This window comes from Ovis aries, chromosome 23 (assembly GCF_016772045.2).
Source record: "Ovis aries strain OAR_USU_Benz2616 breed Rambouillet chromosome 23, ARS-UI_Ramb_v3.0, whole genome shotgun sequence".
Taxonomy (NCBI): domain Eukaryota; kingdom Metazoa; phylum Chordata; class Mammalia; order Artiodactyla; family Bovidae; genus Ovis; species Ovis aries.
The window spans coordinates 33,495,051-33,521,958 of NC_056076.1; the positions used below are offsets into that span (position 1 = coordinate 33,495,051).

The window sequence follows — 26,908 nt, forward strand, 5'->3', positions numbered from 1 at the left end:
AGAAAGGAGTTCAAGCATCAAACCACACACTGTTGCGACAACCCCAGAAATATCCTTCCCAGGCCGGATTCCAGATGTTCAGCTCTGCCCGGGTCCCTTAGTCCTTGGCCCCACGCCGCGGCTGAGGCGGAATTAGTGCAGAGCGGGGACTGGGAACCGGCCGTGACAAGAAGCGGTCCAGGCCCCACTAGCCCCGCCCCTGCCCCGCCCTCGCCCCAGGACGGGTTCTTGGCTCCGAAGGTTCCACCCAGAAGTGGGAGCCAAGTCTGTCCGACCTCCGCAGCCCGTCGCCGCCGCGGCAGCATGAGCGTGCGCGGCCCAGCCCTCGGCCTCCTCCTGCTGCTGTTCTGCCCGGCGCAGGTGAGTGGCCACCGGCGACCCGGGCAAGCTGTGGGGGACGTGGTGGGGCCGCGAGTCGGGAGGGCGGCGGTCTGTGCCGCGACTCCGGTGCCTTTCTCCGGCCACGTCCTCTTCCCAGTGGTCTGGAGGACGGTGGCAGCTGGGAGCTGCCTGTCTGACCTGTTTTGAACTCATTTCATCCGTGGTCATCTGATTTCTGGGTTTAGGATGTGGGATCAGAAAGGGAGGAAGAAAATGGGTAGAAAGGGATAGGATTCCTATCATTTTAACCTGCCTCCCCACCCCCTTCTTTCTGCCATTTGTACAGGAATTCTTTATACATTTGTTTAGGAGATCCGACTTCTCCCCTAAAGATGAAGGTGAGTGGGGAGGTAAATAGAGGTTGGTCCGGCACCAAATCGGAACTCACCTGAATGCTTCGAGTAAGGCAACTTGGTCTTCCAGAGAAGGCAAGTTACTTCTTATCCGCTCCCTTTACATCCATGGGAACGGAGGCCCGCAGGTCGGGGGGTTAATTGAATTTCGCCTTGTCACAAACCTAGGCCTGGAGAGGATGGGCCTGGAACTCCCAGTCCTGGCCCGTTGGGTCTGCTTTCCCTTGCTTTGGTAGCCTTGGGCGTGAGCACCTCACTGCTATTTGTGTATCTACAGTTTTCTCCTTGAAAACTGTGTGGTTGGATATTGTGGGGGATGTCTGAGGATCTAGTGCTGATTAAACCAGGTCCAGTGGGAATCCCGAGCCCTGGTGCCCACTCGTAGGCGTGTGTCTATGATGAGGGTGTAGTGAGTCACAGGGGAAGGCTGATGAAGGGGTTCCCTGCACTAGAAAAACCTCTCTTTGAACCATATCGTTCTCAGCAGGGGTTGGGTGAGGCTGACCTGGGAAGGGCCTCCTGTGGTGGGGTGGCCGGTGTTGGTTAGCCGTGTGGGCTTCTGGAAGAGCACATGTCTGGTGCCTGGTGGGGAGGAGAGGCAGAGAAAAGCAGGTTTTCGGGAGGTGGTTTGGAATGGGGTCAACCTGTAGACCACCTGCTAGCTCTGTGGCTTTGGGCTCATTACTCTTCCAAGCCGAACTTTTACTGAAGATAAACAACACGTCATAGGATTATTGGGATTCTTAAGTAACATGGTGTGGAGGGGCCTCATCACAGCAGTAAAAACTCAGAAAATGGTAGCAGTTATTTGCTTTGAAAATACAGCTGTTCGGTTTCCTTTCGGTTTTAGGTCAGGATCTAATAGGCAGGCTTCTGGTTAAGTAGCTTTAACTTATCTCTGAAATCCATCAGTGCCTCTCCTCCTAGGACTTCTGGAGTAGGTCAGAGGTTGGTCACAAGTGGCTTGCAAAACGCCTGGAAGCCTTGAGAAGGTCTGTGAATATGAATTGGAAACACTTCTGTTGTATTTAAGATTGGCTCCCTCAGGCTTAAAGATGAACCCATTCCTGATCTCCTTAGGAAAAACAGTTTTAATGGCTTAATTCCTACCTAGGCCTCATTATGGTCCAAATTCCTCAAGAGAAAACAAAAAACTTTAAAAATCACAGTCAGGAGAGAGACCATAATGAGATCCTCTAAAATGTATCTTAAATACCCATCTGAAGACGTGCCTGGTGCTCACACAAATTATCATTTGTTATGTGGATACGTTTATCCCAGATTGGCTATAAAACAGAATTCCAGAGAGTTGTGTCAGTAAAAGTCAGACCAGTCCAGCCTCCACCCGACATGTCCTGTCATATTTATTTGATCTGCCTACCTGACTCCAAAGGATACAAAGCTTAATCTCTGGACAGCATTCTCCAGGCCACCCCCACTACCCTTGTCCTGGATTATCCTGACTGGCCAGACTAGCCCTGGTATTCCAGCTCTCGTCAGAGCTGAAGCTGGGCATGTCTCCAGGTTCTGCTGGAGCTTTCCTCATCCAGGACATCAGCAGAGGTGAAGGGACCAGGCCCTGCACTCCACCTGCGTGGGCTGGCCAGGTTACAGGCATGGGGCTGGGGACAGTCCTGGATCCTGAGGAAGTGAGTCAGGACTTGACCGCTCCCTGGAGTTGTACGTAAAGGGTAGTCACGAGTTGGACGGACCAGCACATCCCTGGCATGTTGTCACAATCTAAGGATACATCAGTGTACAAGCCGAGCTGGAGTTCGAACAGTGCAGTAGCTGTGGGATGGGCATGGTGGGGGGAATGGGAGGGAGTATGCCTACCTTAGCATTCAAAACCTTGGTTCTCATTATTGCTTTTGTCACTTACCAGCCAGGTGACTTTGGAGAATCCTCTCTGAGCTCTAGTTTTCTTACCTGTAAAAGTCTGCGATGCTACTCCATGGGGTGTCTGATAAAGAACCCAGGCGAGGAAGGAGAACTGATTCAGCTTTATGCCCAAAACCCGGTTGATGTTTAGTGAGCAACTGAACATGAGTTACTTAATAGCCTGAAGGATAGGATTCTGTTGCTGATGATCAGAGCTTCTCCATGTAATGAGATGTGCTTTCATGGAGCTCCCAATTAGAGTCAGCCAGAGTTGCTGACATATAGCAGCAGGGGCATTTTCTTTTTAAAACTGTCCTGAGCTATTCCTATTATTATTGAAAGATACTTCCCTATGCAGTCACATATCCATTAATTAAATTTTAGAGCATGTTGTGAAAAAGCCATATAGCCTAACCTTTAAAAGTAGAGACATTCTGCTGCTGCTAAGTCGCTTCAGTCATGTTCGACTCTGTGCGACCCCATAGACGGCAGCCCACTAGGCTCCTCTGTCCCTGGGATTCTCCAGGCAAGAACACTGGAGTGGGTTGCCATTTCCTTCTCCAATGCATGAAAGGGCAAAGTGAAAGTGAAGTCACTTAGTCGTGTCCGACTCTTAGCGACCGCGTGAACTGCAGCTTACCAGGCCCCTCCGCCCATGGGATTTTCCAGGCAAGAGTACTGGAGTGGGGTGCCATTGCCTTCTCCAAGAGACATCCTAGCCTTGTACTAAATTCTGTGTTAAAGCCAAAGTCACTTCTTACATAATCCAGTGAAGCTCCTTTAACTCATCATGTACGTTTGAATGTTTTCTGAATCAGGGAGCACTGGATGAGATATTAAGATTTCAGAGGAAGTATAACCCCCAAGCTCTGCCCTTTAGGATTCTACAGTCTTACAGGGGAGTCAAGACACCAGCAAGAAAATACTCTTGCAACCTCTGCCCACATACACAACTTCTCCATTCTCATAAATATATGAATTCTGTTTCATCCTGGAGCAGGAGCCTGCAAATTAGTTGTGGATGGTTTTCTTGGGACACACCCATGCCCATGTTTTACCTGCTGTTTGTGGTTACTTTTGAGTTACAGCAGACAAGATTGAGTATGTACCACAGACACCTTTGGGCTCACAAGCCTACCATATTTAATACGGTATCTGGCTGTCTTAGGAAAAGTTTAGGAACTTCCCGGGGTGGTCCAATGGCTAAGATTCTGTGCTCCCAATGCAGCAGGCCTGGGTTCCACCCCTGGTCAGGGAAGGAAACCCCAAGTACTGCAACTAAAGAGTCCAAATGCTGCAACAAAGATCCCATGAGCCAAAACTAAGACCCAGTTCAGCCAAATAAACACGTATGTGTGTGTGTATGTGTGTTAGTCACTCAGTTGTGTCCGACTGTTTTTGACCCCATAGACTGTAGCCCGCCAGGCTCCTCTGTCCATGGGATTGTCCAGGCAAGAATACTGGAGTGGGTTGCCACTGCAGTGGGATCTTCCCAACCCAGAGATCCAGCGCAGGTCCCCCACATTGCAGGCAGATTCTTCAGTCTGAGCCACCAAGGAAGCCCAAATAAATAAATAAATATTAAATTGAAAAAAGGAAAAGTTTATCCAGCTAGTCCTGGTGGATCCACAGGGGAGCTTATGGAACGGAAGTGTACAGAGCTCTTGGTGCAGGATGCCTGGTGGCTTGAGCATTGATGAGGGATGCCCATGAGCACCTCTGAGGCCACATCTGAGGTTTGCTCATCTGTAAGTTGGACGTAATAATAGCACCACCTCCCTCTCCCCAGGACAGCTCACCCAGACCAGGTGAGAAGAGTTAGAGTTAAATTCATTGTTGGCAGTGAGTCTTGGGTGAGGCTTGTAAAAAGGGAGGCTGTCCCAAGATGTGGGGGTTAGGGGGAGACTGAAATCTGTGGAGAAAACAAGGGACAGCAGACAAGAGCTAAATCTGTCCTTGGGGACCAGGATAAATACAGTTAGTTCAAGTTGAGCCAGTCATGGAGGGTAATCGAGATTTGCTTGAGAATATGTGTTTAAAAGTGAATTCACTTGTGTTTGCGTAGGTGCTATATAGGTTTGCCTATTGGGGGAAATTGAAAACCTGGAAGACCAGGATCTAATACATCAACATTTGTTAAATCTGAGGAATGGGGTGGGGTGGAGAGCTGAGGGGGGCGCCCCCTGTTATCTCACGTATACTTGTGATGTCTGAATAATTGTGATCGGTGGGTATTCTGTAATTAAAATCTACGATCATTTATTTTTTACTTCTTAGGAATCGGTCAAATGTTTAAATGCTTAAATAAGATAGTTCTTGTGGTCATGAGTCACCCTGTAAGAGACTGGTCAGTGCCCATGAGATGAACTGGGAAGAATTATCCTTCTTTGGGCTTGTCCCCCCCTACCCTACCCCACTGCCCCGCTCAGTGGAGCTTTTGCAACACTTATTACTAGAGATGCTGGGCGTGTTAGTGACATTCAGATCCATGGTGTTTCAACTGATGGTCACTCTACTCTATTTAATCTCAGTATAACCAAGAACATGCTCTCTGCAGTCCTTGCCGCTAGACTTTTCTCTCAAGTGGTGAAGGACATCTGAGCTCATGTTTTATGTCAAAATACACATAAAGTTCATGGTTTTAAAGTGCAGTCAGGAACATTAGGTATATCACGTGTCGTGCAGCCGCCACCAACCATCTCCAACACTGAGCTCACATGTGGTCTGGTGCCCTTGGAGCTGTGTGTGTGTGTGTAGTCGCTCAATTGTATCCGACTCTTTGCGACCTCTTGGACTGAAGCCTGCCGGGGTCCAGCCCCCGCAGGATCCAGGGAAACCCGAAGGAGAAACGGCGCCAGCGATTGATTTAGAGAGAGATAAGGAAAGAATGTTAAAGATAAGAAAATAGAGGAGCGAAAGAGGCTGATATTCCTTGGTTTACAAAAGAACCGATAAAACTTTGAGACAAGGAGTTTGCCCTGTTCACGGAGGCCACAGGGTCCCTCCCAGTCTCCTGAGGGAGTGAAGAGGCAGAACGTCTTCCCGTTCAGGTCTTAGAAACCCGGGCAGATAAGTGAACGCAGGGAGCCTCTATGCTCCAAGGGATCAGCCTGAAAAAGTGAGAGGGAGAGAGAGGGAATGATTGACACGGGGAGGCCAAGCTGCTTCGGTGAGCAAGGCCCAATTACTTTATTTTCAAAAGGTACTTATATACTTTTTTTGTACATAGAGGGAAATGAAAGATGCAAGGTCATACAGAGTCAGCCCAAACATTCCAGCAGTTTTGCCCTTATCGAAACCAGGATTTTTCTGCATACCTTTCCCACAAGAGATGTTGTGTACAGTATCTTCTGGCCTTGGAGGCCTGTGAACATTTTATGACCCTCTTTTGATAAAGGCTGCTCAACCAGAAAACTTGTTTTCCCTCAAAGTGTTTTTTCTTTATATTTCTAATCTATGTCAGCCTCAGAAAATGCCAAAGAGTTACGTTTCTCACAGAGCAAAGGTGCAGTGAGTTACAAGAAAGAACCAATGAGCTCAAAAGTCTGATATGGTTAAATTCAAGGCTACACTTGTTTTTCTTACATTCTCACTGTGTTAACTAATGCATTCCCAGGTGCACGGTGGATAAGAGATATGGGAACATAGCAACAAGCATTGGCCCAATAATGAAATCCTACATCAGCACTACTCTAATAACTTTAAACTCTTTGAATGGCTCTATGTTTTAGGCTTTCCGTGCCTCTCACAGTTGGGAGGCTGTAAATAATCACATGCGTAGCTGTAAGAGTCTGGATATACCTGCTGAGCAAGCTAGAATGCTAACAGAGGGGGTTTGATTTGAAATATTCCTCTCATGTCCAGGAGACTTATTAGCTATAGCCCTAAGTTGATTTTCTCCAGAGAAAGGTGGTCAGGGTTAGCCCCCTGTTAATGTCAGAGGAGTTGGTGAAAGTCATGAAACAGTGAAACAGACAGATTCTGGTTTTGGGGTAGATGCTCGAGAAAGCCTAGAGAGCCCCTTGAGTTCTGCAACCTTGCTTAACAGTTCTCTTTCACATGACATTGTCATGGGCGGGATCTCCCGTGGCGGCTCCCGGCAGAAGCCCACCAGGCTCCTCTGTCCATGGGAATCGCCAGGCAAGAATACTGGAGTGGGTTGCCATGCCCTTCTCCAGGTGATCTTCCAGACCCAGGGATCGAACTTGAATCTTCTGCATTGCATGCGGATTCTTTACCTCTGAGCCAGCAGGGAAGCCCCCCCTTGGAGTCCTGGCAGAACTCAAACCTTGGTGACTTTCAGTATCAGCAGGATCTGCCCTTCCAGGGGAGTATGGGTATGAAGCAGCAACAGGTGTTCTTGTATCAGTAAAGGCAGCTCTCACCCAGTCACCTTGCCTTTGGAAAGCACGTGGTTCCCTGGAAGACAGGTGTGTGGCCTGTGCCCAAGCCCTTGGTGTGGGTGTCAGCTCCTGCCACCCTCACATTCCAGGGAATCTTCCAGGGATCTCAAGCTGCAGCCCTCATCTTTGTTAATAAAGTCCTGGCCAATGCAGTGTTGTGGCCATTTGGAGACTGGAAATTCCAGTCATTGAGACTGCAGCTAGGTTCTAGACTGGCTGCAGAGATGAGCACGGCCCAGTCAGTGGTCCACGGAGGAGTGACCCCGGTGCAGCGTAAGGAGGAAGCGCTCCAGCTTCCAAACCAGCCAGGCCTGGCTCTCCCTTTCTCAGATGTGGCCTCAGAGGAGTCACTTTACCTGCCTGTGTAACCCTCAGTTTCCTCATCTGTGAAATGGTGTTATTTTAGTACCAGATTCACAGCCCTGTTATGGGGTTGAGCTGACGGGGGCACCCTTAGCCAGTGGCTGGCTGCCGGGTGCCAGGGGTGGGGGTGGTGGAGGTGGCGTCCGTGGGAACAGACCAGGTGGAGGGAGGTGATGAGGTGGACAGAGGAGGCCTGTGGGCTCCCAGGGGAGGGTTCAGGGAAGGCAAGGGTTGGGGAGACTGCACCAGGGAGGCTTCCCGGAGGCTGGTGGGAGAGGACCCTGGGCTTTGAACCCTGCTGAAGAGGGCCTGGTGATGGAGGAAGGATTGGTTTCCTTGTGAGCATCTCAGCTGTTGTTGTTGGAAGTGTAGCTGGAGGGGAGTTTTGAGCAGGGAAGGCAATGGGGCCACCTTTATGGGAGGAGCTGGTGAAAGGACCAACATGGAGATGAGGTTGAACATGTGGACGAGAGTAGGGCCAGGTGGTGGAGGTCCCCGCAGAGGCTTGGGACCGTGGCAGCAGCCGGGCCTGGGGCAGAAGGAGGCGCTTGGGTTTCAGCTGTAGTTGAGCCCAGGGGAGGCGGAGAGAGAGACTGGAGGTGGGCACAAGGACTCCCCCAACGGTGCAGCCATGCAAGTGAGCTCAGAGGGTTGCGTGCCTGCACACAGGGTTGGGGGAGGCAGATGCCAGAGCAAGGACCTTCATTAAAGGGTTAATTGTATCTTGTTGAGAGTCTGTTTCTGGAACTAGAATGTTCTGGTTTGAACCCTGCCTCTGCTGCTCTTGGATTCAAACTCTCTGCTTCTGTTTGTTCATCTGTAAATTGGGCGTAATAATAGCACCTTCTAGAGACTTCAGTGGTGGTCCAGTGGTTAAGACTCCAGGCTTCCACGGCAGGGGGCAGGGGTTCTCTATTCCTGTTCAAGGAGCTAATCTCACCTGGCATGGTGCAACCAAGAAAAGAAGAAGAAAAAAACAAAACACTGCCCTCTCGCTCATGCTGTAAGGTTGTGTTGGGTTCACAAGGTGAGAGCAGTTAAAGCAGTGCCTGGCACCCAGCAGGTGGCCTGTGAGCACCTTTGGGCCTCTCTGGTTCATGCCTCTTCAAGCAGATGACTTGGGAAAGCACACAAGAGCAACGACTCAAGCCCAGTTTGTTCCTGGCCTGGAAGAAGCTTCATCTTTTTTTTTTTGTTCAGGTCTTTGAACCTCTTTGGTGAAGTCCCATATACTTCTCGGAAAACCTGGAGAATGATTCCTTCCGTTTGATGGGTGGTGCTTTCTGGCTTTCTGAGTGCTTTTTCATTTATTCCTGAATTCAGTCTTCCCACCTGAACTGTGCCGTAACCGGGGTCGGGGGTGGTCAGGAGTGAGTAGGAGGTGGGAGACTCCTCCTCAGCACAGCTGGGTGACTCGCTCCAGGTGCAGCTGGGCTCAGCATTTATTAAGGATCAGGGCCCAGGACTCCTGAGCTCCTGCCCCTCAAGCTCATTCTCCAGCCCCATCTCTTCTGCTTTGAAACAGATGGTGTCGATTATGAAGGGTGACCTTGTAAATAGGACCCAGAGAGCATTGGGTCATCTTTATTGTCCCGTAGAGCGCCGAGTGCTGAGGAAGGGGAGCAGAGACTCCAGATGCCCGTCTGTTAGTCATGCGAGAGGTGGGGGGGTTTTCTTTGACTGGATTCCTGTCACTCCTGCGGGTGATGAGCCCGAGTGCCCCTTGGCCAGCACCTGCTTGCCCTGTTGGTCTGTTGAGAATTGTGTGCAAGAGGGGTGGGGTGGGGTGAGGTGAGAATTCCAAGGGGTGGGTCCCTAGTATGTAAGTTACAGGTCAACATCAGTAGTTGTTACCCTCCTTGGCTTACTTGCCTTTCCACACTTCAGTAGATGGATGATGGCCTTTTAGTGGGAAACCCAGAATCGGAAAGAGCAGTACTTTTCCTAGAACCCCTGGGTTTACAGACAAAATTATGATTCTTTTTATATAGGAATGGTGGAATTTTGTAAGTTCTTGCCAAAGGTTTGGGACGTGGCATTGCTGAATGCTTGTTGCTTCCTCATTTGTGTAAGTTCCCTCCCTCCCTTGTGGCCTAAACCTATGGCTTAATGAATCAAGCCAAGGTTAAGTCATAATTGCTGGTTTAAAATATCGAAAGGATGAATTCAGAGACAAGTCTTGTGGGCCCTTAGATTTCCCCCCCAGCACCCCTCCATCTCCTGCCTGCTTTTCCTCCCATGTTTTCAGGGCCTGTTGTGAGGTTTGTGTCTTTTCATCAGGGACCAGCGCCGCTCAGCTCCTTGCAGGGTGTGTGGGTCATGTGCCCTTGTCCCTGGAGACAGTTCAATGTCTTGCATCTGTGCCCATTTTTCAAAAATGGCTTTTCCATCAGGCACCTTGGAAGCTATGGTTACTTCTCAAAAGCCGCTGTTTCCCTACAGGACAGCTGACTGCACAGTCATGCCAGCCGTGACCCTGGCCAGCTTGGCGGAGCTTGGTGGCCTTGCTAACGAGATGAGTCATACTCGTGCACCCCCCTGACTTTTCTGATGCCAGGTGACTCTCACATGGGGAATAGGAACGGCCCTTGAGAAATCTTTATGCAAGAGGTTTTACATGTTTTCAAGATTCTGAGATGATTTTCCTTAAAGTATGCACATTTCTTGCGTTTTACTTAAACTCAAGGACAAGATACTCGTTCCTGTTCCTCCTCCTCATGGGTTGGGTTTTTTTTTTTTCCTACATAACTCATGGTGTGCTGATATTAATTAACCTTAGCAGATATGGAACTCTTCTTTCGTTATTACACCTGACTCAGTTCCTTATCCTGATGTGTAAAAATAAAGCCTTAGTAATCATAGACTGACGTACTATCTTGCTTTCCTCTACACTGATTGATAGTGATTCTTGTATGGAACTGTCACTTCCTCTTAATAAATAATGTAGCAGGAAGTAGAAATCACGTAAGTAATTTCTATTACTTTGCTGATTGCCTTCACAAGTCCGTTTTGGACTTTGTTGTTGTTCATTCGCTAAGTGGTGTCCACCTCTTTTGTGCCCCCATGGGCTGTGACATGCTCGGCTTCCCTGTCCTTCACTGTCTCCTGGAGTTCGTTCAGACTCTTGTCCATTGAGTTGATGATGCCATCCAACCATCTCATCCTCTGCCTCCTGCTTCTCCTCCTGCCCTCACTGTTTCCCAGCCTCAGGGTCTTTTCCAGTATGAAGTCAGCTCTTCATATCAGGTGGCCAAAGTATTGGAGCTTCATCTTCAGTACCAGTCCTTCCAATGAATATTCAGGGTTGATTTCCTTTAGGATTGACTGGTTTGATGGCCTTTCTGTCCAAGGGACTCTCAAGAGTCTTCTCCAGCATTGAGGTTTGGGTTTAATTAATGCTTTCAAAATGTTCAACTAACTGGTGCCTCTGGCTTTTACTTCGCTTGGCAGGTACTGTTGGACGCTTCTGTGAATGAGGGCATTTTTTGCTGTTGAAATTTGTGTTATCCCTGAGGTCCTAATGAACCGTTTTCTGTTGACTTTTGCAGGTATTTTCAGAATCCTGCATTTGGTATGGCGAGTGTGGAATCGCATCTGGAGATAAGAGATACAACTGCAGATATTCTGGGCCACCAAATCCATTGCCACATAATGGCTATGACCTAGTGCAGGTGAGTGAGCAGTCTTGGGAACACGAAACACTAATCAGAGATCCTCTGCAGTTACACTGTAAATATTCCCCGGGGGGTGGGGGTAGAGGTGGGATGAACGGGCTTCCCTTGTCCCAGATTCTCACCTGTAGCACAGAGAAGATAACATACTAACTCTGCAGGCGTCATTTTTCTGGGGTTGCCTATGCCTTGCTCATAAAGGTTCCCAGTAGCAGGTTACTACTGAGGGACGTGGTCTTGGTACCTCCCATGTTGCTCTTTGCAGCTTCTTCAAAATACACTCAGAGTTGCTCAGAGTTAGTCCCTTTTGTTCCTAGACAAGGCTGCTGAGTGGCTGTGACTCGCTTGTCCTCTGTTCACTTTCGAGGTTCCTCCAGTTTCCACCGAGAGCCTGTGACCTTTGACTGCCACCAGGAATCTGTTTCTTGTCTCTTTTACCATCCCTGATACACAGGGATATTAGAAAAGAACTGGAAAAATCCAGGTTAAAAGGCTGGCTTTAGAGGCTGCAGTTATCTAAAACCCAGCTGACACGGTAGCAGGTCTTCTGGACTTATTTGCTTCTTCCATCACAATTTTTAAAGGCATTTGACTTTTCCTGGAGTGACTCACAGAAAATAGCATTCTGGTTAAACATAGCCAAGTAACCGAAAAAGAGGTAAAATGATTGTCAAGGAAAGAGAGCGAGCTTCCCAATGAGAAAAAAATTGAAATGTCTGTACTGCCTCTACTTTTGTGAATTGCTGGTTATCTAGAGGAAATTTGATCCCCTTTTATTTATTTATCTTTAAAAAAAATGTTTATTTTATTTTTTTACTTTACAATACTGTATTGGTTTTGCCCTACATTGTTATGAATCCATCATGGGTGTACATGAATTCCCAACCCTGGGCCCCCTCTCACCTCCCTCCCCATATCTTCTCTCTGGGTCATCCCAGTTTGATCGCCTTTTAAAAGAATTCTGCAAGAACTTTGCAAATAGGTGTCACCCTTGTGTACCTAAAAAAGGATGATGTGCATAAAGTGATCTCTTTGAGGAGCGTTTGTGTTTATTTAACTTGGCTACTCTGATGTTCATGTTTTCTCTCCCGAAAGGAGCTCTGTCCAGGGTTCTTCTTTGGCGAAGTCAGGCTTTGCTGTGATGTCCAGCAGCTTCACACACTGAAAGACAACCTGCAGCTGCCTCTGCAGTTTCTGTCCAGGTGGGTTGACCGCCAGGCATGCAGAGAAAATGGGTTTGAAAGTTAGTTCTTGTTTCATTTTAAGAATGCTATCTTAGGACTTCTCAGAGATAAAGAAGAACTTCTGATAAAGTAGTAATGATCAGACTTCGTTCTCGCTCTCGTTACATTCAGAGTTGCTACTTGGTTTGCTTCTGAGATGTCCTCACCCCAAAGGGGACCTGCACTGGGGTCAAGGTCCCTTCAGACTTGAGCCCCTTCACACGGTGGAGAGGAGAGGTTCTGGGGATCCTGCCCGGGTCTCTGACCCCAGACCCTCCTCCACACAGTCCCCTGAGTCACCTGCCTCCCCTGTTTTGTGCATGGTTCTCTCTTCCTCATTGGAGCCTGCCTCTGGGGACTGTTCACAAGCCTGATCTGGCAGAGTCGGCTGGTTTTGTCAAAGTTAGTTTGCTGTCCACTGTGTTCTCTGTGACTGGGGCAGTGAAAAGGGCCGCATAATAGATGTTCTCCAAGCTTACCCTGCAGTTTTCAAATGTGAGAAGAGTGAGCTGGTGGTGGCCTTCCGAGCAGCACGTTGTGAGCCCCCGATGCAGGTGGAGAGAAGGCCACGTGCTTCTCTATGCAGGTCTCACTGCAGGTGACAGGCCTCCAGTGGGCATCCTTGTTTCTTGCCAGATTTCCAGTTGGCATTGTGGAGCGGAACACCATCCCTCTGTATGTTCTGTGAGGACAACATACAATGTAGTAATAGATCTGATTAGAGCATTAGAGTTGAGACTCTAATCAGGCCAGTGTATCTTATGGAAGGAAATCTCATGGTTCTTGCTGGAGCCAGATTGAAGCTGTCATTCAGCCAAATACATTTATTTAGCATCTACTCTACGTGAGGCATTATGGGCATCAACATCAAAAGATAGCCAAGTATTTCCTGTGTCATCAGAGGCAGCAAATCTTTATTTATAATAGCAATGAGATGCTAATATGGAATATCGTGCAGCTGTCCAAACTGATGACTGTAGAAGTTAAGTGGAGTACCATGGAGAGAAGTTTGTAATTTCTGGAAAGTGGTAGGAAGCAGTGGACCCCAGGAGTGATTTCTGTTCAGGTGGTGTAATTGTCATTCCTGTCTGTAACAGTAAAGTGTGGGACTCCTGAAAGCAAGTCAGTGTGTGTGTCTGCTCCTCCACTAGACTGGAGGCTTTTGTTTTATTTTTGGCCACGCCGTGCAGCGTGTGGGATCTTAGTTTAGTTCCCTGACCAGGGATAGAACCCATGCCTCTTAACGTTGAAAGTGAGGAGTCTTAACCACCAGACTGCCAGGAGCGTCCCACGAGACCAGACCATCCTTGTTCTGTGTCATGTGTGGTCATCTGGATGGGAGCAGAATGGGGGGCAGTCTGGATTGGTTGTGTTGCAAGAATGCAAGCCTGATGAAGGACTAGCTTTTGCAGATAACAGGGAACTAAAGGGGAAGACCGAGGGCTTCTGCCACATAACTGGTCAACATGAGAAGCTTAACAGAGGACAGCTTGTGGTTCTTAAGAAAACCAGGTGCTTCTGAAATGCATGTAGCTGGAGAACACCGCTGCTGTTCTTTCATCTTCTCTAATCATGGGGAGTCCTCTTGAGTTTAGAGACGGCCTAAGGTTATCTGGGGCTTGAAAGAGAGCCCTTCAGTAGGTTCCGAGATGAAAGCACTAATGTGTAAATCTCATTTCCCCCCTTTTTTATTTTCAATCAGAATGTCACCATGGTAGTCCTAAGTCCTTTTGGCTTCAAGATACAGGAAACATGACCGAATTATAAAGTGCAGGATTCAGAGAGCATTTGTTTCTTGAAATTACATCTGGGCAGCACAAATGTTAGTAATTAGGGTGGTTTTTAAAGACGTGTCTTTATTTTAACACGATGTTTTAGGTTTAGAATTTCTGTGTTTAATATGTCCTTATGGTAATCCATTTGCCAATTTACAATAAATTTTAAATAGTCTTTGTGTATTTTAAATCATCTTTTTGCTGGCCCTGTTATCCACGAGATCATTCAGAATAGTCTCCTTTTTCTTTAGATGTCCATCCTGTTTTTATAACCTAGTGAACCTGTTTTGTGAGCTGACATGTAGCCCTCGACAAAGTCAGTTTCTGAATGTTACAGCGGCTGAAGATTATGTTGATCCTACTACGAATGAGACGAGAACAAATGTAAAAGAATTACAGTACTATGTTGGAGAGCGTTTTGCCAATGGTAAGTAAACTTTTAAATTATCCCTCTTTTAGATTTGATATCAGGACAGTGGATCAAGTTGTCCTGTCAGCTCTGTGAAAAAGGACAGTTCTCAGTTCCGTTAGCACTGAAATGCCAGTGGAAATGTGAGTTGTTGCTTTGCTTGTCTTCTGGGACTTGAGCTACAACCTAAGAAACGATCTCCTTAAAGTATTTGCTTTAACTCCTTCCTAACTATAAGTTCCCTCATGGAAATTTTTAGTTTGTGCAAGCTTATTTCTATCCATTTTAGGAACCATTTGGACTTTGGTTCTGTTGGACATGAAATGGCATAACTTCATGAGTTATAGCAAGACTGCAGAGATGGGTGGAAGGGAGACCTAGTTGGCAGAGAGATTTTGCCTGTGAAGAAACCAGTCACCATAAGGGAAAGTAAGCAGGTGTGACAAACAGGAGAAAGGTATCCCAGCCACTGAAGATCATAGAACAGTCTGAAAAAGACCATGTCTTTTTTGTTGGAAACGACCGAAATGAAAGAGTTCTGAAAGAGTAGGACCCTAGGGAAAGAGAATGAACAGATTAGAAACAGAACCAACTGGAAGATCCAGTTAATGAGAAATAGTCATGCAAGTGGATTAAAAGATAGACTAGATGCAGCTGAATAAAGATCGGGCCCCAAAACAGTAAAATGAGAGAATGAGAATTCAGCAAAGTTGATGACTATAAGAGCAACTGTAGTCAGTTACTATAATGATCAATTAAAAATGTAACCAAAAAATTTAATAAAAAGCTTGCACTTTGACAGACACCATCAAAAAGAGGCAGAAATATTTGCAAAGCATGTATTTAATGAAGGACTTGTGTCCAGAATATATGAAGACCTCTGACAACTCAAAAAGAAAATAACCCAATTAAAAATGGGCAAAGAATCTGAGCAAACATTTTTCCGAGGATGTTATTTATACAAATAGTCAGTAAGTTTATGAAAAGATGCTTAAAGTCAGCCATCAGGGAAATGCAAATCAAAACTGCAATGAGGTACCACTTGACAGGCAGTAGGGTGGCTGAAATAAAAAGACAAGTTCTGGCAGGTATGGGGAGAAATGGGAACCTTCATATACAGCTGGTGGGAATGTGAAACAGTGGTCACTTTGGAAAACAGTCTTGCAGTTCGTGAAGCCATTTAACATGGAATTACCCATATGACCCAACAATTCCACTCACAAGAGAAATGAAAACATATGTTCATAATAGCCAAAAGGCGGCTATATGAAACAACTCAGATATCCATCAACTGATACTTACATAGATAGATAACAAAATGTGGTATATCCATATGATGGAATGTTATTTGACCATAAAAAGAAAGAAAATAAGGATCCATGCTGCAACATGGATAGACCTTGAAAACATCATGCTAAGTGGTAGAAGCCAGTCACAAAAGACTATATATGATTTCATTTATATGAAATGTCCAGAATAGGCAAATCTGCAGACACAGAAGTAGATTAATAGTTGCTTAGGGCTTAAGGGGATGGGGAGATAAGGGAGCATTAGTTAAAGGTTCTGGGTTTCCTTCTTAAGGTGATGAAGATGTTTTAAAATTGACTGTGGTGATGATTTCTCATATCTATGAATATGCTAAAAGGCATCAAGTTGTAACTTTAAATTGGTGAATTGTATGTGAGTTATCTCAATAAAGGTATTAAAAAAGGAATTTGTAACTTAATATAGCTCATTTTAAAAACTACAAAATCTGAATGATAGATAATCTTAAATGCAAGTAGAGAAAAGGTGGAAATCACTTCAAAAGAATGACAATTGGAGATTTTCTGTCCAGCAAAGCTAGAGGCCCTAAAGCAGTGGGGTTATCACAGTTCTGAAAGAAACTATCGCGCTAGCTAACCTGCCTTTCAAGAGTGAGGGTAAAGCACAATGAATTTCTAAGTATCTCTCTAAAGGTTAGGGGAAGAAGGTTTTAGGAAGTTTCTAACTAGCAGGGACTGGCAATTGAATGTTAATATAAGACCCATTGAAGCCTAGTGTACTACAGTCCATGGAGCACAGAGTCAGACAGGACTTGGCAACTAAACAGCAACAAAAACAAGTAAGACCCATTACTACTGCTTTCTTCTGTGCAGAAAGTCATTGACATTGCTATTTCCTGTGTCTTTATGCATACTAAAATCAAGCTCCAGAAGAGAGTGTTGCTCAGTTCATTCGCAGGTGAATTCTATCCCGAAACCGGTTTTTACCCTGGAGGTTCCATCATTCACCAGCGGTAGTTTCTTGGAACGAGCTGCACTGGCTGAAGAGGCCCTGAGGGTCTTGCTTCTCCCTCCTTGGCCTTCAGTGTGCTCTTCCCTGCACGGGGGTGACACTTCTGCAGGGCCCTGTGGACTGGGATGGCCATGGCTTGTCCTGCCTTTGATTTTAAGTTGCTTGGAATCCGGCCTAGCCTGTCGCATGCAGGGTGACGAGCCAGTGTCAGAGGTGACCTCCGTTCCTTCCCTCAGTGGTTGCTATTCGGAGTCCCAGCCCCTGCTTGCTGGGAAACCCTGTCTGGATTTCCACATTCACACGTGAGAGGCCCCCTGTAAGCTCTCACCTGGTGAATTCCAGCAGCGCGGTTTCAGCCTTCTCCCTTCCTACCCCGCCAGCCATGTACAACGCCTGCCGGGATGTGGAGGCCCCCTCGAGCAACGAGAAGGCCCTGGGGCTGCTGTGTGGGCGTGAGGCCAGCGCCTGCAACGCTACCAACTGGATCGAGTACATGTTCAACAAGGACAATGGCCAGGCGCCCTTCACCATCACCCCTGTCTTTTCAGGTGGGGACGAGACCCCCCACCCCCCAGGTTTGGTGTATTGTACTTAATGGTTTTTTTAAAGCCCGGGAACCCTAACGTGCAATAAGAAGATGAATTCAGATCAGTAGGTCCTGGAGTTTCCTCCAGCGAGAGGTAGCTGGAGGGGTAACCTCTGGGTTATCAGGGGCTGGATGAGCAGGTAGAGAGGAAGAGTTGCCTTCAGGTGCTGATACATACTTGAAGGAATAAGTCATTTGCTAAAAAAAAAAAAAGAGCCTTTTCAAAAAATAAAATGGATAAACAACCAGGACCTGCTGTACAGCACAGGCAGCTCTGGTCAGCGTCACGTGGCAGCCTGGAGGGGAGGGGAGGGGAGTCTGAGGGAGATGGGGACATGCGTATGTATGGCTGAGCCCCTTTGTCTTTCACCTGAAACTGTAACACTGTTAATCGGCCACATTCCAATACAAAATAAAAAAGGTAAAAAAAAAAAAGGAGCCTTTTCAGAAGCTTTGCCTTAGTATTAAACTAGCTCCTCAGTGGAGATAAACATTTGATTAAAAGTTTACACTGAAATATGGTGGACGTGAATGTTGGTGATCAGCCCTGTGCCCAAAGTTATTGAGGTTAACTTAAAATTTTGCAGGACTAAACAGCAAAGCATAACTCGATCACCTAGAACCTCCGATCTTTCTTATTCTTCGGGTTGCATGACTTCTTTCAGTGTGCTTATCATTCGGTTAAAATATGATTTAGTACTACTGCTGCTACTGCTAAGTCACTTCAGTCGCGTCCAAATCTGTGTGACCCCATAGACAGCAGCCCACCAGGCTCCCCTGTCCCTGGGATTCTCCAGGCAAGAACACTGGAGTGGGTTGCCATTTCCTTCTCCAATGCATGAAAGTGAAAAGTGAAAGGGAAGTCGCTCAGTTGTGTCCAACCCTCAGCGACCCCGTGGACTGCAGCCCACCAGGCTCCTCCGTCGGTGGGATTTTCCAGGCAAGAGGACTGGAGTGGGGTGATGATTTAGTACACCCCTTGTAATTAACTTTTTTTAATGGAGATTCTTAACACACTCCTTCCTACAGATCTTCCGACCCATGGGATGCAGCCCATGAACAATGCCACCAAGGGCTGTGACGAGTCGGTGGACGAGGTCACGGGGCCGTGCAGCTGCCAGGACTGCTCGGCTGTCTGCGGCCCCAAGCCCCAGCCCCCGCCCCCTCCCGTTCCCTGGAGAATCCTGGGTCTTGACGCCATGTACGTCATCATGTGGAGCACCTACATGGCTTTCCTGCTCGTGTTTTTTGGAGCGTTCTTTGCTGTGTGGTGCTACAGGTAATCTGTTTTGTTTCCCATCCCCCCAGACAAGAAGAGCAAACTTAGCCCAGTGGCATTTCTAAGCTTTCACTTGGTAGACTTTGGTTCCTGAGAGTAAGAACAAACATCTGCATTAATACAATTCCAGGACTTGCTTATGTCCTGCATCTAGTCAACCATCAAAAGCCTATTTAGACGTTGAGATGTTTAAAGTTAGTTTCATTGGTGTATTCAAAAATGGCATGTGATTTAAAAGACCCATTTTTTAACAGAAAGTCTACTGAGCCAAATCTGATGCAAATCCTTTTAAATGCGGTACCGTAGTCCTTTTAGATACCTGCGTCTTGACTTAGGACAACACATTCATTTAAAACTTTTGTCTTTTGAAATAATTTTAGACTTACTAAAAGGGTGCAGAAATAGTTAGAGTTGATATCTCTACTGGCTTTGTCTAATGTTACCACTCACATCACCCATAGTATATAATTTAATCAAAACCATGAAAATAACATGGTATACCATTATTGGTTAAACCACCGTTTTTTTTAGGTTTTACCAGTTTTTCCTCTAAGGTTCTTCCTTTTTCTGTTTCAGGACCCCATGTCACATTGACTTCTTGTTTTATTTGTCTCCTTCAATCCGTGACAGTTGCTCATCTTTCCTTTTCTTTTATGACCTTGACACTTTTGATGAGTGCTGGTCTTTTGTAAAATAATACCCCAATAATAATACCCGAATTTGGTTTTACCTGATGTTTTCTCATGATTAGGTGGAGGTGTTTGACAACATCTCAGACGTGATGTGTCTTTCTCAGTGTATAATGTCAACAGCTTCTGATGCCAGTATGTGTCATCACTGGTGATATTAGCCTACATCATTTGGTTTAGAAGGTGTCTGCTGGGTTTTTCCACTGTGAAGCTACTGTTCCTTCCTTTGGAGTTGATAAACACCTTTTGGGAGCTGTGTTGAGACTGTGATGATAACCTCATTTCTCCTCAAACTGTCGTCCACTGATTTTAGCATCCATCCGTGGGGCTTCAACACTCAAGTCTTGAGGTTTTTACCTAATGGTGACATTTTGTTTCCCTCGTTCCTTCTCCATTTACTGACTGGACTTACTCTCTCATTCCTTCTCCCCTACTTACTTACCTAATATTTATTTAGTTATGTTTACCTAACGCACTTAAAAAAAAATAACTGTGATCTCTGTTTCGTATCATCATTTATATTTTTGCTGAGATCTTCCCAGTTTTGACCACTGGCAGCACCTTCTGCTGGCTCCTGTGTGTTTTTTAAGCATGCCCTCACCTTTCTCAAGCTTGTTCTTTTTTCTGGAATCACAGGATGTTTCCGTATTTTCCCTGCCCCAGCACTAGAAGCACCCTCTTCTGCAAGGAACCCTGGTTCCTTTCCCTGGAAAAGGGTGTTTAGAAACCAAGATCTAGGCACCAGATGTGCTCATTGTTCCTGGAATGTAGTGTTCACTGTGTTTTTAAAGAACCTAAAACTTTTAAATTTGAGTGAGGGCTACAAGGTGAAATTATCTTCTTAATACCTTCTTAAAATTTCCCCTGAGACTAGTGAGCAGAGAGACCTGGAGCAAGGGAACTTTGGGAAAGGAAGGCACCAGTTAGGAAGGAAGCAAACAGGATGAGGAAGTAAGCTTTTAATAGGGTTGTGTGACCGTCAAGAACAATCTCATGATGCTGAAGTCCACTAACATGACTTACGTGGTTTTATCTTTCAGAAAACGGTATTTTATCTCTGAGTTTACCCCCATTGATGGCAATATACCTTTCTGTGTAAACGCCAGTGACAAAGGTAGGCACATTTGTACTTAAGGAAAAGGGTTGGCACCGTTGGCAAGAGAGTGTTTGTTTCTTTACCGTTGACGCGCCTCTTCTGGGAGCAGCACTGAGCCCGTGCTGTGGACACGACTGATGGGGACAGGGTCCCTGTGTTTGCAGCACTGACAGCTGGAAACGGGTGGCAGATGGGAATTGCCTGGCTCATAATATCTGTAGAGTGAACCTGGCCTGGGGTGAGAGCAGAGGGCAGGAACAGTTGGAGGGAACTGCTTTGGCTGGAATGCTCAGAGCACTTGGCTTTTCCGAGGCTTCTGTGTGAGTACTGTCTCTCTCGGGGAGGGGCTGGTGGTCACTGTGGGCCGGTGAGCAGGGCCGCTTTTCCAGCAGAGCTGGGCAGGGCAGGGGATGGTCTCATGCACGTCCCTGGGTGTCCCTGTGTGGCTGTGAGTCTCGCCACATGCAGTGGTAGCTAACACTCTCCCTGTTCCGACTTTCAGGAATGGCTTGGCTCTTAACCTTCCCTCTCCCTTCCTCTCCTGCTCTTCCAGGGGGGCCAACCTGCTGTGACCCTCTGGGTGCCGCCTTGGAGGCCCATCTGCGGCGGCTCTTCGAATGGTGGGGCTCCTTCTGTGTGAGGCACCCCGGCTGTGTCGTGTTCTTCTCCGTGGCCTTCATCGCCGCCTGTTCCTCAGGCCTGGTGTTCGTCCGGGTCACAACCGACCCGGTGGACCTCTGGTCGGCCCCCGGCAGCCGGGCCCGCCAGGAGAAGGAGTACTTCGACACGCACTTCGGGCCCTTCTTCCGCACCGAGCAGCTCATCATCCGGGCCCCCCACACCCCGCCGCACGCATACGAGCCCTACCCCTCCGGAGCCGACGTGCCCTTCGGGCCTCCCCTCGCCATAGACATTCTGCACCAGGTAATCAGCTCTTGGCAGAAGCCACTTCCAGGGAAGCCAGCACCAGGCCAGCTTTCAACCAGATTACTTGATGTGGGTTTCGGGCTGACTGTGATGGTTTATCTAGTAAACCTTAATGATAAGACACTTTTCACGTACTTTCAAAAAAGTGGCCAGTGTTGAACTTAATGAAAAATTTACTGTAGACCACTTTTGTATTTATTTCATACAGGAGGTCTTGCTTGAAATTGAGAAGAGCATGTCTCTATTGAAACAGAATGTATTTATTAATATATTCACCTTCAGAACTTAATAATTTTTTCTGCTAGTAATTGAAAAGTAATACACCAGGACCCAAAGGGATAAAGCTTCTTGTGTTGTCTTAGAGACCTCGGAGGGGCTGCTGGATCACTGCGGACCCTCACCCCCCAGCAACTGCAGGAATGACCTTGTCACTGCCTGAATGTGGGCTCCTGGCCTGCGTTTGGAATAAGATCCACCCCACGCTCCTACGGAATCCTTTAAATCTGCCCATCCTCCCTTCCCACACTTGCCCTGGAGAGCTGTCTGTAAATTAACTGCCTCCCACTTAATTCTCAATGAACAGTTGTACATTTGCATACTTTTTCCTCTCAACGTTGCTCTTGCCCTACAGAACGTCTGATAGCTGAGAAAACATCAGCATGTTCCCAAGAGTCTAACACAATCTTTTGCACCTGGTGACCATTGCTTTCTCCCAGTTTGTTGCAAAAGGTGCACATGTTGTCATTTACCTCCTGCAGTGTATTTGTATTCTCTACTAGAATATATGTAAATAAGCATAGTATGGAGCGAGGTGGTGGTTGTTGGGGACGGGAGGGCCTGTCAGGAAGACCCAGCAGATGTCCCTGGGCTCCCCTTCGAGGCCACTGTTGCTCCAGGTGGGAGAGCCTGTGTTGGTGTGTCCTTCTGTGGGATATGGCCTGTCATGGTGTCCCCTCCCCCTCTCTCTGAGTGCCCCAGTTTGCTGATCCTCAGCAAAATTATGGTAAACTTAAAAATATTTTCATCCTCATTTATCTCAGTCTTCTCCCCTGTCTCAGGAAGGATTTTCCCCAAAGACTCTTTTATTTTCTAACCACTGCCCCCCTCCCGCCACCGCCCCAGACCAGTTAGCGTTAATCAGCATCTGAAGGAAAACTGATGTATCTCTGGGTTTGTTTATTTAAAAATATCCTCTTTCAGGTCCTTGACTTACAAACTGCCATCGAGAGCATCACTGCTTCTTACAACCACGAGACGGTGACCCTGCGGGACATCTGCGTGGCGCCCCTCTCGCCATACAACCAGAACTGCACCGTCCTCAGCGTGCTGAACTACTTCCAGAACAGCCACTCCGTGCTGGACCATCAGGTCGGGGACGACTTCTTCGTGTATGCGGATTACCACACGCACTTCCTCTACTGCGTCCGGTACGTGGCGGGGGTGGTCCTTCCTCCATCCTTCCAGCAGGTGACAGCTGCTGTGGCCACACAGTGCTGTAGTTGCTAGAGCCCAAGCAGGGAGCAAACAGCGGGACCCTCAGGGTAAAGTGATACTTGGCCTGATGCTGGGTCAAGGCAGCGCCAGGTCCAGGCGATGCCATGGGAGAAGGGAGAAGGAGGCCGGGCGAGGATGGGCTTGCCTGGAAGTGCCACTCCCAAGTGCAGCAGAGCCTGCTCAGCGGAGGGGAACAGAGGGAGCCTGTGAGAGTTGGGTAAATGCTTTCCAAGTAGACGGGCAGCAGGTGCAAAGGCCCTGAGGTGGAGTGTTCACCATGTGTCATCGAGGTACCTCCCAGCCCCTGACTCCCTCCCAGCTGGATGACACCTAGTTGCATCTGCCATACCACCCCAAGCATTTCTGAGCTGGTTTCTTGGTGCAAAGACAGAAGCCTCTAATGCCTTTTCTTATCTTTCAAATATAAATTGATTTCACAACACGCAGCGTCCCCTCAAGGAGTAAGGGCCGGACTGCAGTTCAGTTTAGATGGGAGAACACTGAAGTTGCTTCGCGTCGGAGGCTTGTCTGGCCGCACAGGCCAGCGTGTGGTTTGAGTTCGTCACAGAGAAGCCGCGCGGGGTGACCTGTGAGGTGACCTTTAGGCCTGCCCTGTGGCAGGAGGAGCGCTCGCTTCTCTGCCCTCCCTGGACGCCCTGTCACTTGGCCTGACCTGGCCCACAGAAAGTTGTTCAGCCACTCAGACAACCGCTCTGGCTGTTCGTTCATTACAGAAGCAGAGAAATCGCTCCCCGTCACCTTTGAACATGCTGCTCAATTAACCACGTCTCCACAGCCAAGTACTCTGGCTTCTGGCCCCGTTCAGTGACCTGAGGTTCCGTCTGTTCTTGCTCCTGGAGTGTGGCTGACTCCAGGCGCTTGTGCTGTGTTTACGGTCTTCAGGTGGTCACCTCTATAAACACGAGCCTGTGAAGCAATAAGTGCTTTGATTGTTCCCAGGTGCCAACAGAATAAAAACCCCAACCGCTGGTCAAGATGCTCACCCCTTCCTTCCATTGCCTCCTTCTTCCTTCCCAGCCCCACCCCCTCCTTGGGAGGCCCCCATCATGGGTACCCCATGCACAGACCCAGGCCTTCCTGTGGTCCCTCAGGCCACTGTCTGTTCTCTTTTCTCCTCATGCTCTTTTCTTCTCTTCCTGCTGGTATGGTGCCTGGAAGCCTTCCCCTCCTCCTGTGCAGGTGAATTCCCCCTCCTCCTTAGAGACCGGGTCTGTACCTAAAGTTCTCTTTATAGTGACAGCTTTCACCTCATATTAGCAGCTTCCTCCTCTGGGCACCAGCTGATGTCAGCCACATCTGACTGTATTTGCCTGCCTCTCTCTCAGTGACTCTGAGCTCCAAAAGCAAATACTGAACTGTATCATTCACCCAAGGGGACCTCAGGCCCACATTCTTAATCAGCCTCGTGACTGTTGTGTAAACTTCTGGGTTTCTGTGATGTGTTGAGGTTGTTCTAATTGGAATGTGTTCTCTGAATTCCTGGCAGGGCTCCTGCTTCCCTGAATGACACCAGTTTGCTCCACGATCCTTGCCTGGGGACGTTTGGTGGCCCAGTGTTCCCATGGCTTGTGCTTGGAGGCTATGATGGTAAGTGAGAGAAGCTTTTACTCTCCTTACTGGATAAAGCAGTCTTGGTTCTGTCATTAACAGTCAGGTGGTAATTATGAGGATGTCATCAGTCAGACACTCATTAATTACCCAGTATACTGCATCCCAAATATCATATGTCCTTTGGCTTTCGGTTTTATTGTGCATTTGGAAGAAGTGGTTTAAGCCATTTTTAGGTTACTTTCCAGGAAGCTGTCAACAGCTAAGGACATTTTCCCAGAACAACGTCACTGTTAACATCCACATAATATGTTACTTGGTCTCAACATCCACATAATATGTTGCTCAGTCTCAAGTTCATGGGACCCTTGAAACTCATCCAGAGAGCCCCCAGTGAGTCCATGGATCTCGGGTTAAGAACATCAGTAATGGAGGAGAGACATGTGAGATATAGAGGGAAAGAAAAGAGATTTTTTTTTTCCTTCTAAATCAGCTGGTTAAGGAGTCAGACAATTCCAGTGGGAGGAGCAGTAGGGCTTTGCTCAGATTACTCCAGGTAGATGGGGTAATAACTCACGTGGTAGCTTTGGCGTCTGAAGCCTAATTATAAGCAGCTCAACAGGTTTTTCTCCAGCCGGTTGAAGAGGCCAGATATTCTTCTCATCCGGTGGGAAGGGAGAGATTATGAGCTATAAAGTAATTTTTAGATGGAGAAGGTATTTCTAAGCAGGACACACAATGCAAAGCCACAAAAGGAAACCCTGATGAGTTTGACTGTGTGAGAATTTAAAGTTCCTGTGTAGAGAAGAAACATAAAATTTTAAGAAACTGAACAAATAGCCAACTGGAGCAGGAAAAAGTTAGTATACATAACAGTGTTTCCTTAATACATAGAGAGCTCTTGAGGAAAAAAGACAAGGTCAGCCCCCCAAAAGAAGTGGGCAGAGCTGTGTGCATGTTAATAAGAGAAGTACAAAGGGCTTTTAATTTTATGGAGAAAATGCTGAACCTTACTCAAGCTAGTGAAACACCTCTCACTTCAGACTTTTGCATAACAAACAGATTAGCAGTGATCTAAAGTCAAAGCGTTAGTCACTCAGTGGTGTCCAGCTCTTTGAAACCCCATGGTCTGTTGTAGCCTGCCAGGCTCCTCTGTCAATGGGTTTTCCCAGGCAAGAATGCTGGAGTGTGTTGCCATTTTCTCCTCCAGGGGATCTTCCCAACTCAGGGCTCGAACCTGGTTTCTTGCGTTGCAGGCAGTCTTTAGAGACTGATGATCTTCCGTGGTGGCTCAGATGGTAAAGCAAAGATCTGAGAATTTGACAAAACTTTGTGTGCATGAAACCCTGCTTGGGCAAACTGCATTTTGGCAGTAGTGTAGATGGTTCTAGAATATAAGCGCTAGGAAAGTTGAGGTTTTTAACCTCTGTTGCTCATTAATGTATCCACAGTCCCTAAAACAACACGGGCACACAGTAGGTCTCAGCAAATACTCTGTTGAATAAAGTAATGAAAAACAGGATGGCATTTTTGGAGGGCAGTTTGGGAGATCCATCCAAATTTAAAATGTACTCTTTTTCTTTTGGATTCTGAGTACTTGTAAGATTTGATCCTACAAATATAGATTTTATGTGTTAGAAATATCAGGTTAGTTTTTGTAGTAATTCTACTTATAAGAAAAACAAACCGAACTTGCAAAGCTATTCATCAACTGGAGATGGAGTTAAACTGTACTAGAAAACATCATAAGCAGAAACAAGAATAAGGAAGTGCGGTGTCTATTAAAGCAGCATTCTCAGGATATGAATTTAAAGGCAGCATTTGCAGAAGGGTGTGTTACTATTTGTGTGAACAGGAAGACAAGGGGAAGCCCGTGCGTGTGCACGTGGACTGCGGCTGGTAGGGGCCGCAGCCGTCATGGTGTGAGGAGGAGAGCTAAGGCACAGATGGGAACGGAGGGAGGAGAGACTTTCCCCCGAACACCTTTCTGCTTTGTTTGAAATTGTCACCCAGCACGTGCTGGGTAGTCATGATGATGGAATGACAAGTGCGTCTATGTTTGCTCGAGAGTCCCCTTTTCTCCCTAGCTGAACTACACAAGTGCCACGTCAAGTGACCTCCCATTTGTTCCACGAGCTCAGGCGTGTTTAAGCTTCAGCCCCGTGAGAATCCGGGCACCTAGCTAGCTTGTGATTTCCGCCCCCCTCGTATTGATCTGGTTTTCTGCACACTTGTAATCTGCCTTTTGATGTCACCTTTTTCCTTTCTAGATCAAAACTACAATAATGCCACAGCCCTTGTGATCACTTTTCCTGTCAATAATTACTATAACGATACAGAGAAGCTCCAGAGGGCCCAGGCCTGGGAAAGAGAGTGAGTTGCTCACAGGGTCGGGAAACCAGCTGCTCTTCTCACAGGGAGGTAGACGCTAGCGGAAAGCATTGATATGACATTCAACTAAATTAAGCAACATCAGATCTAAGTCATGCCATTTTTTTCACTTGGTTCTAGTGATGCTGTGAAAACAAAAAT

General features: G+C 47.2%; 1 protein-coding gene and 1 long non-coding RNA gene across 3 annotated transcripts in view; one reads left to right on the top strand and one right to left on the bottom strand.

Annotated features, from left to right (window-relative positions):
• The first annotated feature begins 268 nt into the window (after positions 1–268).
• The window catches only part of LOC114110441 (NPC intracellular cholesterol transporter 1-like), a 45,925-nt gene continuing 19,285 nt past the window's right edge, over positions 269–26,908 (top strand). For both annotated transcript variants that reach the window (XR_009598147.1, XM_042239569.2), the window contains exons 1-11: positions 269–360; positions 10,930–11,052; positions 12,148–12,254; positions 14,302–14,477; positions 17,117–17,284; positions 18,352–18,601; positions 20,331–20,404; positions 20,940–21,310; positions 22,514–22,740; positions 24,315–24,415; positions 26,647–26,749. Coding sequence is in view for 1 of the 2 variants with exons in the window: in XM_042239569.2 (XP_042095503.1) it covers positions 304–360; positions 10,930–11,052; positions 12,148–12,254; positions 14,302–14,477; positions 17,117–17,284; positions 18,352–18,601; positions 20,331–20,404; positions 20,940–21,310; positions 22,514–22,740; positions 24,315–24,415; positions 26,647–26,749 (1,757 nt within the window). In the remaining variant the exon portion in view is untranslated. The remainder of the gene's footprint in view (positions 361–10,929; positions 11,053–12,147; positions 12,255–14,301; positions 14,478–17,116; positions 17,285–18,351; positions 18,602–20,330; positions 20,405–20,939; positions 21,311–22,513; positions 22,741–24,314; positions 24,416–26,646; positions 26,750–26,908) is intronic.
• On the bottom strand, positions 22,475–24,270 carry LOC121817761 (uncharacterized). Its single transcript, XR_006057817.1, has 2 exons — positions 23,896–24,270; positions 22,475–23,734 (listed from the first exon to the last, which is right to left on the bottom strand). It is a non-coding gene; the product is annotated as an uncharacterized LOC121817761 (long non-coding RNA).